Genomic DNA, 18,651 nt, shown 5'->3' with positions numbered 1-18,651 from the left:
TCTTCCCGGGCCGGGGCACGAACCCACGTCCCCCGCATCTGCAGGCGGACTCTCAACCACTGTGCTACCAGGGAAGCCCGAGCTGGAAATTCTTTTAAATTCACCAACTATTCTTTGAGATGCAGACACCCCTTGGGAGAGTCATTAGAAAGCTGTTTATCGAATCAATACGTAGCCTAGGGCTGTCTCAGTGAGAAGGGGTATAACGGCAGGAAAAGGGAGCAAGGAAGCAAATTTTCTCCATCTTGCCTGTTCTCAGAAACCTGCAAGACTATCCTTTCCCTTCGGTCTCCCTCCTCTTGGACGCAGCTGTGCAAACACATATTGAAGAGCTGCTGTGTGCAAGGTCCTGTACTAGGTTCTGGGGATACACCAGAGACTAAGATTAGGTCTCTGCGTCTGGTATTTCATTTTGACTTTATGCCGAGAGTAGCACGCAACTATGTAATGTCTGTTTGAAAGGTCAATTGTAAGCAGAGAGATATCAGGCAAAAGGCTGGCTGGATGTTAGGATTTAACAGGTATTTGTAAAATGATAAAATTTCAGGTGAAGGACAATTTCTGCCTAACAGTCACCGCTCCCTTGGAGGACCTGGAGGCAAGGTAATCTCCAAGGCTTCTTTCCAGATCCGTAAAGCTAAAAACATAATAGTCTGATTTATTTATTACGATGACCAGAAGATCAGGATAGTCCAAAGCATTCGGTGAGAAGAGGTCCTATAGGACATTTCCCCCAATAAAAAAAATTCACTCTTGGGGTCTATATACAAGAACACAGGTCACGTTCAAGTAGCTATGAAAGAGGTGACCTAATTCCACAGACTTTCACATCTGTCTTCTTGTCCCACTCTGCCACTAACCTGGTCGGGTAAGTCACTCAACATTTATCTGGGCTTTACTTTCTCATCAGGGTAATGGAGAGCTTGGACTACAGGTTACTAACCTGCCCTTTGAGTTCTCTAAAATCTGTGGATTTCACTTTGCTGGGGCTTCCATTAGGCACGGATTTGGGTACAAAGCTGAGGTGAGCTTGACTCTCTCATGATAGCTGATGAAACATTAGTGCTTTATTATACCTCAAACCTATACCTACTGACAATTTTAATTTTTTTAGAATTTTCAAAATACGTTTTTATAAATAATGCATCCGAAGATTTTGACCCACTATATAAAGTAAGAATCTCACTCTTTAAGAAGAATATACAGATTTTGATGAAGAATTTAAATTCTGAGAGGCTCAGGCCTTTAGATTTCTACCGCTTCAATTCCAAAGGACCAGTGCATAGCAATCTTAGCGCACATAATTAGTTTTTTCCTGGGCCAGACAGATTTATTCTGCTTCATTAACCCCTCCTGTGCTCCTTGATGGGTACTGGAATCTGGTTTCCAGATTTTTGGATTTCCTTTAATAGGAAACTTCACAATCTGGTAGACTGTGGTATACCTAACTGACAGTTATGTCTAAGTGTACTTAGACTCTTACTTTTTTCTTTTAATATTTAGTGTCTACATTTGATCCTGAAAGAGCTTCTATAGTCCTATCAGAATTGTAAGAAGCTAATAATTAAATAATTCTTCCCAGCAACGGTTGTGTCACCCAGTTATTTCATAAACCTGGTCAGTGGAGTCCTATTTCACAGAGCTGCCTTTTGGGTTTTTACTTTCCATGGCTTAATTCCAGTTCTCATTATGTCCCATCTATAGTTCTTTAAATCTATTACTATAACCCAATCCACTAGAATCCTGCAAGCTAAAATAACAGTATTGTACATTTTTTTAATTGACAAAATACATTTTATAGGAATTTACAATGTAAAATCATTGTTGAACCAAAGCCAGTGGTGAAGTCCCCTGGGAGGGAGACTCAAATTAGAAGACAACTCGAATCTTAATCGCAATTTTCTTCTCTTTTTCCTTTTTTCCTTCCTCCCGCTCTCCCTCCTTTCTCTCTCCCTTCTCCTTCTTCCCTCCCTCCCTCCCTCTGCTCTCTTCCAATTTCATTGTTTCTTTCTTTTTAGTTACAAACTGAACTGCAAAACATAAGACTCTAAGCGGTACTAGAATCAACAATAATTTTGCATGTATATTAATTTTATATGCGTGTCACATATTTTCGGGGAAAGAAGAAAGTAGAGCATTAAGGTATTTGCGAGTCAGTCTGGCCCTCTGAGGAGCTCTGTTTACCCCTTACCTGTAGAACATGCGGGCTTACCACCTGCTCTCTCTCTGCTGTGCTGACACTTCAACCTCTGTTCTACTCTGTGACTTGGCTCCATTGTTGCCTTAGGCCATTAACTGATAGCATTTTTAGCCTTATTTTTTGAAAATTATTTTTTGAGAAATTAATCTAAGTGTTTTTTTTACCTGTACTAATTTCTCATAGTGGATCAGAGAGAAGAGAAGGGGAAAGCAAAGATAAAAGAAAAGAGGAAGGAGGAAAGAGACTGCCTTTGGCACTCTTCTCCTAATATTCCACTCAACTTTTATAATTTAGGATTAAATTACATTTTCCCATGTTACAAACTCATTCTTCTTTTCTTAAGAAAAATCGGCAGCATATATTGCTTGTTATTTTTATTTGCTTTTAAAAGCCGCTGATATTCTTAGCACCTGGGATACCTCAAGAACTTACGAGTTCGTATGTAGAGAGATTCACAACATGCCGTGGTTTCACAGAAATAAACATTCGCCTCCGTCCGTAAGGGCTTAATGAAACAGGAAGCACCGAATCAGCCTACAGTGGCAAAGCCCCGGCAAGACTAAAGTTGTAGGGATCCTTTTAGAATTTCACTTTCAAAATGATCTGTTGCAGGATTTGGAGTAAAATAGAAACGCTAGTTCATGCAGCAGAGAATGACACAAATATGTGATAAAGGGCTACTGTGGCTTCCTAGACCTCATGAAAGCAAACTTAGGGACATTAGCCGATAGTAATATTAATAGGAGTCAATTAAGTATATATTATAACCCTGGAAATATCTTCATCTTCAGTCATAGATTTTTAGTATTTATCATCTACGGACAAAGCAATAGCCCTGTACACTCTGCTTTGCTCAGACTATACCTCGAACATGGTGTTCGGCTCTGGCCACCTCAGTGTGAGATGGATACAGACACGATGAAATGTACATAGGAGATTGACCACGATGGTATGGGAACAGGGAAGGAAGTGCCAATAGTACGCCCAGAGGAAGAAACACTGAGAAGAAATACGAAAAGCATTTTTAAATATCAGAAGCATTGTTACATGAATGAGGCAGATTTTGTTGTCAATAGTGCCAAAGAGATCAGAGCCTGAATCACTGAGTTAAAGCCTGAATCGGTGACAAGGATGCTCCCTAAAATGAAGAATTTTTAAAGTCAGAGTTGTTCACATGGAATAGCAGCCTGGGAATTAGGCAATTCCCATCATGGAGGCATTTGGGCACAGGATCTCGTAACAGAGGTAATTCCAGCACTGGGTGACGGTTGTTCAGACTGAGGGACCTTTAAGCAACTCCCTTTCAACATTAAACGCTACAACGTTATGAAGTCAAGAGCCCTTTTCTTCCAACAGCCCCCGGACACATCCATAAAGCAAGGGCTGAGTTTAAAGAAAGACGGATAAAATGAGCATGAAAATTTGCTTATTCATTTCAAATTCCCAAGCTGAGATCAATCTAAAGGAAATGATGGTCATTTCCAGTTAAACAGCTAAATGAAATATCTTCAAATGAAGAGATTCAAAATTTCTTCTTTTTGGAAATGAGTTATCCACATGTATAAGGTTGTTACATGGTCCATTCAAACTTGGCCTCTCATCAATGCAGCTATTTGGGGATATCCTGTTAGACATTAGCAAATTTTTAGGTCTGTGACTGTCATATTATATCTCATAATCATTTCATTTGACACCATATTTTGTGAGTGTATGCATCTTTGTGAGAACATCACTTTCCTTTTATCTTCTGCACAGGTGAAATTACTCTGAAAATGTTGCATAAGAAAGCAGCGAAATATAATATGACAGTAAGGCATGTTACTCGTAGAGTCCTAACGATGATGCAAATATTATCCACTGGGGGATAAACAGAGGTAAACATATAGTTGATGGTTTACAGAAAAAGAAAGAAAAATGATGAGTAGAAGCCTTTCATATTTATCAAAACAACATTTACGAACAATGAGACAGGTACTTTCAGGTCCCTAAATGACCAACAAGACATTAGCTCTCCTAGGCAGGCAATCCCTGGCTACAACGCACTTACACTTGGCAGTCATTGGAACTGAAAAAGCTAAAGTGACTTTGGATCAGGTAGGCTTTCCCACTATTTAGGTTTCCAACGAAATCTGGACAAATCAAAGAAGGAACCGATAATTACAACAGAGACAACCCAGAGGCAGAGAAAGACTAGCTGCACTAAGACTGACCCGAGAGAAAAACACAACATGAGAGACGGAAAATGGAGAAGCAATCAGAACACTGGGAGAGTCAAATGACGCAGAAAAGAAACATAATATAAATTCTACTCTAAGTAAACATTTCATTATTGCAGTAAAAAGGCCAAAAATTTGCCATCTTTATCATATTTATTTACTGTAAAAATGCTAGTTTTCCAAAGAACAATAAGGATGTCATTCATTAATATAACTCCATAACATGACCTGGTCATACGCACTGATTTTTAAGTAAGGCAGAAAACTAGTAGTTTCTTTTAAGCACATGAAGAACAGTGACAGTCATCTATAATTTGTCTCTTTCATGAAATCAATATGGAAAACTTACATTTTGAAAGCAGTTTTGTTCGGGTTGAGGTTTCATTATGAGTTCAAGTTCAAAAGCAACTTTCACTGCAAAGCTTAGAGTACATCTTAGAATGGGCATTTGATCCCTTCCCTTATAAACCCTCTCTTATCAAAAAAAATATTTTAGATATGAATCTTAATCAGATTTTACTTTCTAGATTTTCAAATGTAAACAATAAAAACAATTTTTATGCTTAATAGAAACAAATAGTAAGAAAGTAATCCAGATCGTTAGTAACACTTGCATTTTCAAATTGAAAAATGCGTTCAAGGAGAGGGGATTCAAAGAGACTGAAAGAAGACAGTGAGTGATACCAAATACATGTTGTTTAAATGATACATTAATTAATAATTGCAAGATAAAATGAAAAGTTAGTAACGCAAGGAAGGGTTACATTTCAAAGATAAGAAATGGAAGATAAAGCTGGTAGTTAAATTTTATCACAATAAAAATTCACAAATACCTTCTTCAACATCTGAGATATATTCGCCATCACTGAGCATCTCAGGGGCGTTGGCTTTACGAACTGCATGATTTAAGTGAACAATGTAAGTGTGAAAAATGCATGCTCTTGATACTACAACGAAACATATTAATGCTTCTAAAAACATTTTGCAATGAATTTTCTTCAGGAAAAAAATACAAAGTCACTCTTTGTTACTACGAACTCAAGGGAGGTTTTCATACCTTCATCATCAGACATGTCAAGAACTTCATTCATCGTTTCTGGAACATTCATTTTGTGCTTCTCTATGACAGTCTAGTAACAAAGAAAGCAGTCATTTTAGTATGAGCAGACAGGACATTTTACTGAGACTATTCATTTCTTCCTAAATTAATCTGTTGGTTTACTGTGGGATTTGTGTGTTGAATATCTTGAAGGCCCCCTCATACAAAATGACATCAAAATTATGCCTTCACAGCACTAAGTTCCTCATCATGTACATGGCAGAGAACGAATACAAGGTGAAAGAATTCTAGTGGCAATGCGCACCAGCTTAAAAGCTTTAGGTCCGCGATAAAGCTTTTCAAAGGAAAAAAAGGAGAGAGATACTGCCTCCTTTAGCTCATTGCTATACTTCTTCACGGTCTTCATGGATCTGCCACCCCATTCCACTAAAAGTCTTAGCTGATGATAAGGCAAATGACTGGCAAGAAGCCTGTCTTTATTGCTTGTGCCAAGCCAGCCCCTTCTCGTTTTCCCTTCCTAGGTGTATGTTTCAATTTCTAGAATATATCACAATATTGAGGTTCCAATAACTTTTACAACCATGTGTTTGCAGAAAATATTTTAGAGGTAATGCATTTGCAGGGTGATTTCAACTGCCACAAAATTTTAAAGAACGGTATACAGTATGACAGAGCAAAGGCTATACTGAATCTTTTAATTGCTCTTTGATGACTTTTCGCCTAGATAAATTGTATCCATCCAAAGAACACTGACAGTATTACTTGTTTGAAAATATTAATGACTACTATGTTTTAGTTTTAAAATGAAGCCTCTTTTAATCTGAGCGTATAAAAGACTAATGGTACAAGTCATGTTGAAGTAAAGCGTTATTTTGCATTTTTCCAGCATGTAATACTGTAATTGAACATTTTCAAAAAATAAATATTTTATATTAGAACAGTTTTAGATTTACAGAAAAATTGCGAGGATACTAGAGAGTGTTCACCCAGTTTTCCCTATGATTAACACATGTTAGCATGGTACCTTTGTCACAATTCATGAACCAATATTGATTTATTATTATTAATTAAAGTTATATTTGATTCAGATATCCTCAGCTTTTGCCAAATATCCTTTTTCAGTGCTAGCATCCCATCCAGGGTACCGTGTTATCTTTCGCTGTCAATCTCCTTAGGCCCCTATGGCTAAGTTTCTCAGACTTTCCTTGTTTTTAATGACCTTGACAGTTTTGGGGTGAACGGGTCAGGTATTTTGTAGAATGTCCCTTAATTGAGATTCGTCTCATGTTTTTCTCATTGATTAGACTGGGGTTATATGTTTTGGGGAGGAAGACCACTGCGGTAAAATGTCATTTTCGTTACATCACATCAAGGGCATATACTGTCAACATGATTCACCAGGGTTGACGTTGTCCTCGGTCACGTGGCTGAAGCAGTGTTGGTCAGCTTTCTCCCCTGTAATCTACTCTATTTCCCCTGCTCTCCACACTGTTTTCTTGCGAGGGAAGTTACTACACTCAGACACACTTGAGCAATGGGGAATCGTGAGCCACTCTGGGAGGGGAAAGTATTTTCATAAATTATTCGGAATTCTTTTGCCTGAGAAATCTGCCTCTTCCTCCATAGTCATTCAATCATTTATCCGCATCAGTAATGAACTCGTGGATATATATTTTATACTTTGCACTATACCCCGATACTATTTTATTTCTTTTGTTCAAATTGTTCTGGCTTTGGCCATTGGGAAGTCTTTCAGTGGCTTCCCGTGTCCCTTTAACACGTCCCATCATTTTGTGTATGTATGTTTATTTATTTATTTACAGGGAGGGCCTTACTTTTTGGCACTACCAGAGGTTGCAGGCTCATCTTGTATATTTCCTGCCCCAGTTGTAGATTTTGTCCTTTCTCCAAGGAGCCCTGGTTCCCTCCATTAGAGAAGGCTGTTAGAAAGCAACATCGGAGTGATAGAAGTACTCTGCTCGTTGCTACTGAGGGAATTTTAAACAATGCAATTTACATAGCTTAATTCGTATCTTTTGGATATCCGCTTCTAGCCACTCAGTTTCCTACTCTGCCGTGACTGTAATGTCATTAACTAAAGCATCTTTCTCAGAATTGCCATATCCAATATGGCACTCCTAGCAAAGATGCAGTATTCTTTTTAAGGCTACTGAAGAACTGATGCCTGCTTAAGGAGACAATGGTCGCTGGGGCTTCCATAACGTCTGAACAAGAGACCCACCTGCGGGCGGCTGCAATGTGCTTAGTTAGCTTAAGGGCACACACCCCACCCTGAATCCCGTCAGTCCTCTCTGAGCTAGATGACAGGCAACTGCAAAGGCAGGGCTGACAAGGTGGTGTCTCAGCTTGAAATAAAGTCTCAAATACCACAGGGCTGGACTAGGTCTTAGGGACTTCAGTGGCCTCTTTTCTAGTCAATGTGAGCGTTTCATTTGGCGGAAGCCTCATTTACTTCACCAGGCAAACTGGACCTTCCTGTTAGCATGAGTAATCTTTTCTCTCTGGCAGAAAGTCACCTACCAAGTCAGCTGATGATGTTGAGTGAGAAATGGCATGACTGCCGTGCACATTCTTTCACTAGGAACTGGAGCCCTAAAACCCTTTTCTCTCAGGCCATTTCCCGAGGCTGTAACTTTACTTTCCCTGTCTGTAACTTTATTTTCTCCTAAAGCTCTTTTTGATATCAAAGAAATATTTTGAACTTTCCTAACAGGTGAGAAAATCATTGACATTTAATCAAATAAGATTTATATTTTGAACTATTATACCACCTTCAATTCTCTAACATTGAAACAGAAGTTTCACATATTTATTTCAGTGACTTCAAGTCTTTTATAGCATGGTGACACTTGCTTGTTATTTAATACCTTGTCCTTCTCTCCTTTCCTACTCTCAAGAGAGTTACATGGCATAGCTATAAAATTAAGGTTAATAAACATTATTTATTTAAACTCTTTTCTTGAGAATTTAATGATAGATTTTAAGATGATGAAATACTCAAGAGGGATATGAAAGCAATATGTAGGAATTTATTTCTATTCCAGCTATATCTTAAAGTTAGAAATGTGCCCTGGTTGACAACCATTGCTCTAGCCCATTAAAGCTACTGTTTTCTCTTTTGCAAATTACAACATTTCTCTTTCGTGATCAGCAGGCTGAAGTTTTAGTTTCTAAAACCTGTACACAGCCAAATAACTCAACCGGCAGGTAGCAACAGAGTCCTTCAAGCCATGGTGTTTTGTACGAAGCACTGTATATCCAGACTGCAGACGTGAACTATGCCTTCTTCGTGTTGGAAGGTGGCATAAGAGAAAAGGAAGCACAGCTGATACTTCCAAGTGCTGCAGAGTCCTAAACTGACACTGTACGGACTCAATCTCGGGTCTGTGTGTTGAGTCATGCAGTCAGGAATAACTCAAGTAAACCTCTGACATGGGGCAATATCTGCTATGGATTCCAAAGTTACCAAATCCTGATGGAGTTCAAAGGCACCAGACGGGGTTCCAAAGAAGTGATTGTTTTTCCTAGGAAAACTCCAATAGGTGAATGGAAGAGAAGCGAGCGTGGTGGGAAAAACTGACTTGGAACCCACCTCTAATGTTTCTCTAACAAGGCAAAAATATTTTTACAATAATGACGACAATGTACCCATTATCATTTGTGAGTTAAAATATTTTAAAGAACCAACTTGGAGTTTTCATCTTTCTTGCACTGTCAAAGAAGAATGTCAAAACATCTCATTAAAAAATTTTTTATATCAAAATAAAGAAATACATTCAGCTTTCTATGGAACTAAAACCTCTGTAGCTTTTTGAAAGGTATAACTTTTGAAAAGGTATTTTTAGTGTTTTGAATTTTTCTTCCCATCAGAAATGAGAGTTTTGCTTTGCTGACTGCCATTAAGGAGGTGACAGCATTTGGAAATACGGTGCTTAGTTTCTGAATGGAGGAGAAAAGGTTCATCTCCCCAAAGCCTGGAAAAATCTACAATCTGAGAACTGGCTCTTGGGGTAATGGGGTTACAAGGTCTGGCATCCACTACTCACAGTTGTGGTCACAGTCTCTTCAGTTACCACCTTCAGGGTGTCCACCACTGAGATGTAGCCAAGCCTCCGGGCAATGGCCAGGGCAGTGTTCCCATTCTGGGAAGAGGGAAACATGGTCAAGGAATTACAAGTCATTCCACGTGTCTCAGCGCCTGTGTGTTTCCACACGTTTGCCTTTACGAACGTAAGGTGAGTGTCTCACCAGTCCTTTCCCACTGTCACACCCAAAACGCTGTTTCATTAAAGACATACCTTGCACAAAACATACCTAACCTGTCCCTACTCATACAGCAGAGTCTGGGCTGCTACACATGGAACGCGAGAGGCTTTTTAATGTTTTATGTAATCAAGGAAACAAACACGTGCTTCTTCTTATGTTTGTACTCCCTACTGGGCAGCAGTGGGTTTGTAGTTTTTTTTTTTTTTTTTCTCTCGGTACGCCGGCCTCTCACTGCTGTGGCCTCTCCCGCTGCGGAGCACAGGCTCCGGACTCGCAGGCTCAGCGGCCATGGCTCACGGGCCCAGCCGTTCCGCGGCATGTGGGATCTTCCCGGACCGGGGCACGAACCCGCGTCCCCTGCATCGGCAGGTGGACTCTCAACCACTGCGCCACCAGGGAAGCCCGGTTTGTAGTTTTTAAGTGGGAAACATTAATCACATCTCTCTCTCTGGACAACTCACAACAATACAGTTATTGTCCTTTTCCCTTCATTCTACTGAATGCTCTGTTTATGCCTACTAAACATAGAAAGTCAAAAAGTAACCCTGTCCAATAAAAATGTAAGAAGACACCAGCACCCAGCTCCCGCCTCATCATTTAGCTGGCCCTTTGCTCTTACCACAGTGAGTTCATTGGGGGAGGCATTGTTCTGAAGCAAGACATTGATTATATGCGTGTGTCCCTGTTGAGCTGCTTGGTGTAACGGCGTATACCCATTCTGTAGAAGGAAGATGGAAGAAAAGACTCTTACTTCCTTGGACACGAGATCAATGACTTGGTAGATACAGAGGAGAAAGGAGTTTACCTTTGTTTTGGCATTCACTTTTGCAGAATGCTGGAGCAGGAAGTTAACAATCTTGATGTTTCCATAGTGGCAGCCCACATGTAGCGGTGTGTATCCCATCTGTAATTATATATATATATATAAAAACTTTATTAAGAAATAATCTTTCTTAACGAGGCAGAAAGAGTTTTTTTTCCCCTATATAAAACAAATGTCATTGATAATTCTCAGAGCTAATCTAAGGTATAAATAACAATACCACCTCACATGGAAATAGTTACTAAATGTCCCAAAGTGCTCGCTCTAGCATCGGCTCATTTTATTTCCGTAACAACTTTTCAAGATAGGACGAAAGGATGGAACAACAGACAGCCTAGACAGAAGGATCCAGTGGCTTCTCGCAGAGGGTCAGAAGCGTGCTCAATGGACAGACTTGGACTAGCATTTATTCAACACTCTGCTCTCTCAAAGCATAAAATTGAGGTTAAAAATGTGAAGTGGTTAAGTGATCATGAAAGCGGTAGATGATGATCAGAATGCGTGACGGAGATACGAAGGATAGAAACACTGAAGCAGGAGAGGCTGGTGTGAGTTCAGGAGGTCTGCGATGTATGAACTTGACCTAGGAATAGATGCTCTAGTTAAAGTCTTCTGCCTACCTAGCTAGAGCCCCACACTTTGAAAACCACTCATTTAGACAAAGCAATGGATTTCTTCTCCAATTAATATCCACTGACCCTTGAGGGGCTATAAATTCCACCTATTAAAAAATATATCGTGTGTGTATGTATGTGTATGTATATATAGATACACACACACACACACACACACACACACACACACACACATATTCTAGATAATTATTTTTTTAAAAAAGGATATTCCAGGTATTTTTTCTAGATGGCCATAATGTAACAGACTCCACCACACAATTTCAGTGCCCATGGCCAATCTCTGTTTACGATGACGCTGGCAGCACCAGAACACTGAAAGGGAGAGCACAGACTTTTAATATTTCTAAACGGGCATGGGTCAGGGGTCCATGTTTTCAAGTGTCTGCATCTCGTATGTGATGGCATTAATGCGTCTTTATGGTGACTCTGTGCTACAGACTGAATGTTTGTATCCCCTAAAAGTTGTATGCTGAAACCCTAATCCCAGTGTAATGGTATTTAGAGATGGAACCTTTGGCAGGTAATTTGGTCATGAGGGTGGAGCCCTCATGAATGGGATTAGTGCCCTTATAAGAAGAGAAAGGAGACAGACTGCCTCTTCTCTTTTCTACCTGCTACCAGCACCGTGATCTTGGACTTCCCAACCTCCAGAACTCTGAGAAAAAAAGGTTTGTCCAGGCTATAGTATTCTTGTTATAGCAGCCTAAACTAACTAAGACACTCCAGCAAATGGGCGTATTTGAATTTGAAAAGGGGACGTCCGGAACACAGCTGATTGTGGAAGGTGAAGACACCTCAGCAGGGATGTGCTGCCCTAAAGAACTGACTCTGGTTAGATTCTATTCCATGAACTGAACTGTAAGTGCAGCCACACTGACCAGACCCTGCTGATAAGCTCACCGTAACCACATGTATATAAGTCTGACTTAGGACCCCTAAAGCTGCTTCATGCATGATGAAGGGTATCCCATTTTGGGGACCAGAATTCACCTGGCTGCTTTGCAGGGTTCTTTCTTGGTACTGAGGAACTCAGGATACTGTGTTAGGAATCAGAATGCTGCTTAGGGAGGGAGGCATGAAAACAGTTTTCTCCTACCAGTTCTCAGTACAATTAGCTTAACTGACTGAAGTAACATTATTCCCAGTGTTAGTGGCAGAGGACTGATCCCAAACCAAAAGATTACAGAAAATATTTTAAAATTTTAAATATTAAGGAACTCTTCAAGTTTCTGGTCAACATGCCTAAGCAATGATGCAACACTTTCCAATGGCTACTGTGCTACTGTACTGATCAGATTTTTAAAAGAAATTGAATTATTCTAAGTACCTTAATGTACAGTTTCTTCTCATCCTCATAGCTTCACTGTCACTCCTAGTAAAACCCTAAGTCATTATAGTGGACTGTTAGGACACGGTTGGTCTGGACCCTGCTCTCCGCCTCCCATCTGTTACATCTCTGAGCTCGTCTCCTACGAGTCTCTCCCTTGTTCACGCTGCTCTAAGACATTGGTCTTCTTGCTGCTCCACAAATACTACAGTATTTTATTAAAAATACATATGCATGCCAGGAAGATGTAGTTTTCATCCAGAGAAACCAAAATTGGGGCTCCTCCAGTCACTGAGGGCCACAAAGTTCCCATGGTAAATGGCACCTTGCACATGCCCAGAGAGATGTGATTTGGGAAATTCCCTTCAACGAGTGGCAATACATTTTGGAAAGACCAACTCTTCTTTCTTTAATAACTAAGGAACAGTCATAGTTCAGATAACTGAGCAGTCTTTGCTTGCTTTTTTCACTGTTGCCTACTTATACCATCATTACAAGCTGAAGTTAAGTCATCTTCTTTAGGCAATATTGAAAGGGTGTATTTGTGTAGGAAGGGCAAACAGGTACAGATGGAATATTCAGGCTGCTGTTTCTGATCTATGGTACGTGAGCATAAGATCTTACTGAGCAGTAGTTAGGTGCCTCCCTATGCAACATGGTTTGAGAAAGCGGGAGCAGGAAATCCACACTATTTCCTCACCTCCTAAACCTGTGCTCTCTCGGGTCTGTCTTTGGCCTTCCTTGCACTTGTCATAGTCTTCCTCAGTGAACACACCCACTCACAACTACAATTATTCCCTGATTTTATTTCAGTTAAATTTTTTGTTTTCAAATTTTTTTATGTTGATACTATTGTTTTAGGGAATACCTTTCTCTTGTCACATGTTATACTAAATATTACTTAATAATATGGCAGGCTGTAAGATATTTCTATAAATAGCTTTTTCATAATTTTACTTCAATAAAACTGATTGAGATTGAAAAGTTGCATTTAGTAACAGACAGAGATTTTTCCTTTAGAAAACAAACTCTGAAAATAAACTCTCAGGATCTCATTTCCTGAAGGTGCTACAGTTGAACGTCTCATGCTAAAAAGGGAAAAAAGGTTGAAAAAATTTCTCCTGTGATTTTTTTACTTTATTGTTCACCTCCAAAATTAGTGTGGGGTTAAAATGGAAAACAAAACAAAGATCCTCTCAGGGACTAGAGAAGAGTCAGAGATTATGAAAGAGTATTTCCGTAATGATAGAAGAAAAATAAGGCAATTTTCATCTCCATCCCTAACCCAGCCTATCCCACTTCTGACATCCCTTATAACTTCTTTGACCATTTCTCTTCCTACTGGCACCTTCCTCTTAGCCTACTAACATACAGCCATACTTCCAAACTTGGAAACAATAATCACTCCTTTCAAATATTTCCCTCCTTTCCTGGGTCTATATTCTCTTAAAGCTTCTTGAAAAAAACCTCATTTTTATTCACCATTCCCTTCCATTTTCCCCATATCTCACCACCTCCACTACTCCAGTGAAACTGCCTTCTAATAACCCCGGTGCCACTCCAGTGCACGTGTTTTAGTGTTTTCTCTTCTGTGTCACACTCTCCTTGACAGTCTTCAGTTACTTGGCATCCATGTCATATTCTTTCCCGATTTCCCTCCTGCCCTCAGTCAGGCCTGCTTCCTTCCACCTCCTCCAACCACTTTAAAATATCGTCGATCCTAGGGATTTTGTCTTTGAGTTCCTCCACACTGTTCCTCAACGATCACGTCCACATTCACAGTTTCAACGGATACATTTATTCTGACCACGTCCAAATCGGTATCTTTAGTCCAGACGCCCCTCCTGTATCCCAGAGCAAAGCTTTAGTCATTTACTAGCTGTCTCTACCTAGAGAGCCCCTAGGTCATGTAAGACTCAACCCACCCAATACAGAACTCAGGGTGCTGTTTCTCCAACCAGCTTCTTCTCCTTCACTTCCTGTCTCACTGAACGGGACTTGTGATCACCTGGTTACAGGGCCACATCCTCAGATTCGTCCTGAATTTCTCACTTTTCCTTAATCCCTATATACACATGGTCTCAAGTCTTACTGTTTGTACTTGTTAAGTATTTCTTCAATTTCTCTCTTGTTTACCAACATCCCATCTGCCCCTTACTTGAGGCCTTCTCTATTCTTCATCTGGACCTCAGCAATTGCCTTCTAACGGCCCCTGCTCCAAGCTCTTTTACCAACTGGTTCTTTGCATTGTCTCCTAGGATCTTTCTAAACCAGATATCTGATTTATCATCTTCTGTTTACAACCTCTCAAGGCTTCCCAGTACAAACTGGATTAAGAACTTAAGCATGGCACATCAAGGTCCTCTGAGATCATCTTAATTATCTAGCGGTATCTTGGGGCGTGCCCCCAATTTTTTCTCATGTTCCTGTGATGCTGAACCAGCTACAGACCCCTTCTATACTCCCAACTTTGTAAATAACTCAGTTAACGCCAATAACTCTAAATGTATTTATTTATACATGGGGTCAAAATCAGGCTTTGGACCAGCTAGCTATGTTACCTTACATGAGCAATTCCTTTTCTGTGCCTCAGTTTCTGTAGAATAGGGATAGAAATTTTATCAACCTTATAAGATAGTCATAAGGATTCAACAAATTAATAAGGGTAAATGCTTAGAACAGTATCTGACACAGAGAAAATGAGTAGTAAGTTTTGCTATTATTATTACGTTTTTATTGTTGTGTCTCCCTCTCTAGACTGTGAATTCTGTGAGGACAAGGAACGTATCACTCAGGTAAGAATCGAACAACTAGAAAGAGCTCTAGAAACAAATGTGAAAAGAGTATGTATCAAATAAACATTTTTCATGATTTTACACACATTAAAAGAAAGCTAATTTAACTATTTACTTGCTAATCAGTACCTCCGAGAATCAGTGCTTTGGGGTGGTCTAAATAAAATGCTTCCAGAGATTCTCCTTTTAAAAAGCAAAAGAGGGCTTCCCTGGTGGCACAGTGGTTGAGAGTCCGCCTGCCGATGCAGGGGACACGGGTTCGTGCCCCGGTCCGGGAAGATCCCACATGCCGTGCAGCGGCTGGGCCCGTGAGCCATGGCCGCTGAGCCTGCGCGTCCGGAGCCTGTGCTCCGCAACGGGAGAGACCACGACAGTGAGAGGCCCGCGTACCGCAAAAAAAAAAAAAAAAAAAAAGCAAAAGAAGTGGCTTCATTTCAGCTGTACGACACTGAGCATTAGACCCTGTGGCCAGCCGCACAATTTAGTCTGAACTGATTTGGTGAACTTCAAATACAAAGTGAGGTGGAGATATGGTGGGTCAGCAGGCCAGTGGGAAGGCTGCACGGCTGTTACCAGGATGTTCTGGTCTCTTTCCCACAAGAGAAAAGAGCTCCTGATAATTTAATTATTACTATTTTAAAATTGAAGCCAGTGACTCAAATGGTACCATACATTCTACCTGTCGGCTGCTTGGGGATGTCATCTTTACCAGGAAGAGTTTGGAAGCTCATGGGATACAATCAACTCCTTATTTACAAGGCTAGGAAGCAAACCCAAGCAACCCACCTCTTTGCACTCCTGCTCTACTCAACTATGGGACAATCATAGCCTCACTTCTTTTTGGTGCTGTGATCTTTGCTGAGAACAAAAAGGATGAGAGAGTGATTTTTTTTGTCTCTAATTTTTTTAAGAGACAGAGAGATGCTTTCTGAACTACATCACTTGTAAAGGGCAGGAAAAGGTACATGCTTCAGAAATATTATACTGAGTACAAAAATGATTACAGACTGTGACCTGAGGACAGGGTTAGAAGGAAACCCTGGTGGAGACCCAATACTCTTAAACCGTGGGGTTGCTTTTGCAAATCTAGAACAGAAGGCTCACGGCACCATTTCTTCTCCTCCCAACCTGCCCTTGAGAATCACCGCCTTAATCCCTGACTGAATTTTGGTGGTGTATATATTGGATGTGTTGAGATAAAAAGTACTGAGAAACAGAACCCTGTTATTTCCTTCTCAAATTTTTAATTTATAAAGGGAGAGGGAACCAAATAAAATGTTTATAAGTCTGTGTGTGTATGTGTGTGTGTGTGTCAACAGAACAACACAGGGGGAATCTATTTACCATAAAGTTGCAAATTTCTAAAGTAAAGATTTCTTTTCTGATGAAAGTGCACAAGCACAGTAAAGAATATAAGCTAAATCCAGTCTGAGCTTTTCAGATTGAAAAATGCTTGTATTTTCATGGAAAGTAACAAGAAACCATTCAGCCACTACTGTTGCCTTTACTGGTTTCTCTGTTAAACATTCAGCTATCTAGGAAGGCATTCGGGGCTAAGGGGTTCTTTTAGAATGAAAAATTTGGAAAGAAACAGAATAGAGAGAACTGGGCACTTAGGCTACCAAAGAGGCCATGGGGACTCGAAGGGCACGAGGCATTTCAGAAATGGGAGTGAGGGAGGCTACCTGGGTCACAGCTCTATCTAAGACTACTCCAGCCAGGGACCATTATATTTGCTTCACTATTTTAATACAGAGTTTAAAAAGCATAAAGGATCTTGCCTGGTCACGTCTCTTTTGGGCAGATTCTTTCTCATAGAATGCAGTATGGGTGGAGAAGCCACAGCCCTAGACAGTCAGAACACGGTGCAAAGGGTGTAGTCTACTCAGGGCTGCTTCCTGTGCTCATCCCGTAAATCCAGCCTGATTCTGACGTCTGCAATACCTTTTTACCTGGCTAATTCCTGGTGACCCTTCTATGTTATTAATATCTTCAATATCTGTCCACACACCTCAGAATCCATCTATATTATACACAGAAATGTTCGTATTCACAGTCTAATAGGTAACAAGTATTCATTTTTGTGTCAAAAATGTGACACACAGAAACAAAGTTACATTTTGAAGTAGATACAAGTTTGATATGAAGAGTAACAAAATTAAGTGCTGAAAGAAAATATCCAGAGAAAGACTGATATGAAGTCCTATCTTTGATGATGACACAAAACACCCATTCGTCTTATGTGAGTTTGAAATGGTGGCATTCTATGAGATTAATCAGAAATTCCTTTTTGAAAAGATAACTATTTTGGCTGAGAGAGGGAAGGAGTTGCTAGCGATCATATACGCCATAAGAAATTTAGCAAGTGAGTAGTAGTTGAATAAAACGTAATGTATCCTCTTCCATAGACTATGCCTGAGCAAAGTTAGAAGTCATCAATTGCTGACAACTTTTTCGGTATGCATTTCTTAAAACTCAGTCACAAAAATGAAAAAAGGTCCAAGCTTTCACACTCTGCCCTTGATGGGCAGATGTGTTGTAACAAGGATTAATAAACTGCATTAACACAGGAGGCAGCAATATGCAGCTACATAAAGTATTCAGGCCAGTAAAGGTCAAAGCACCTGGGACACCACAACCAGAGACACTGGTGTCCCTTGTACAGATACACGTTTGAAATAACGAGTACAAAAGATATGACGGAAGATTTATTTTTGCCCCTAGAGAATTGTACTTGTTCCATACAAGGAGTCACAATGACACTCTGGATGGGCACAATCTTTTTGTGTACCTTTGTCTGGACGTCCACGTGTGCCCCCTGGTTTACTAGGACTTCGGCCACATTCACTCTGTCTTCTTGAGCAGCCAGATGGAGTGGGGTCAGGCCACTCTGCAAAAGATGAAAGTGGTCATCTCACAGGAGGGATGGAGGACACACAGGCGTGCTGTAGAAACAATTTAGGACTTCAAGAAGAGTAAGTCTACAATTTCTACGTTTAAAAAATTCTATAGGGGCTTCCCTGGTGGCGCAGTGGTTGAGGGTCTGCCTGCCGATGCAGGGGACACGGGTTCGTGCCCCGGTCCGGGAAGATCCCACATGCCGCGGAGCGGCTGGGCCCGTGAGCCATGGCCGCTGAGCCTGCGCGTCTGGAGCCTGTGCTCCGCAACGGGAGAGGCCACAACAGTGAGAGGCCCGCGTACCGCAAAAAAAAAAAAAAAAAAAAAAAAAAAAATCTATAGAGTAAGTTTATATACTAGCATGTGACAACATGGTTATCTGCAGGCTTAATGAAAAATTTCAAACATCC

General features: G+C 40.4%; 1 protein-coding gene across 1 annotated transcript in view; it reads right to left on the bottom strand.

Moving 5' to 3' along the window:
• The window catches only part of ANK3 (ankyrin 3), a 333,291-nt gene that overhangs the window by 117,818 nt on the left and 196,822 nt on the right, over positions 1-18,651 (bottom strand). Inside the window, exons 18-23 of the mRNA XM_082855185.1 lie at positions 18,135-18,233; positions 10,569-10,667; positions 10,383-10,481; positions 9,544-9,639; positions 5,474-5,546; positions 5,250-5,312 (exon numbers count right to left, since the gene is read on the bottom strand). Coding sequence (XP_082711311.1) covers positions 5,250-5,312; positions 5,474-5,546; positions 9,544-9,639; positions 10,383-10,481; positions 10,569-10,667; positions 18,135-18,233 — 529 coding nt within the window. The remainder of the gene's footprint in view (positions 1-5,249; positions 5,313-5,473; positions 5,547-9,543; positions 9,640-10,382; positions 10,482-10,568; positions 10,668-18,134; positions 18,234-18,651) is intronic.

The sequence above is a fragment of the Leucopleurus acutus genome, assembly GCF_964270905.1.
Source record: "Leucopleurus acutus genome assembly, chromosome: 14".
In the NCBI taxonomy this organism is placed as follows: Eukaryota; Metazoa; Chordata; class Mammalia; order Artiodactyla; family Delphinidae; genus Leucopleurus; species Leucopleurus acutus.
Note: the sequence above shows the minus strand (reverse complement) of the source record. Positions and strands in the feature narration are given on the sequence as shown.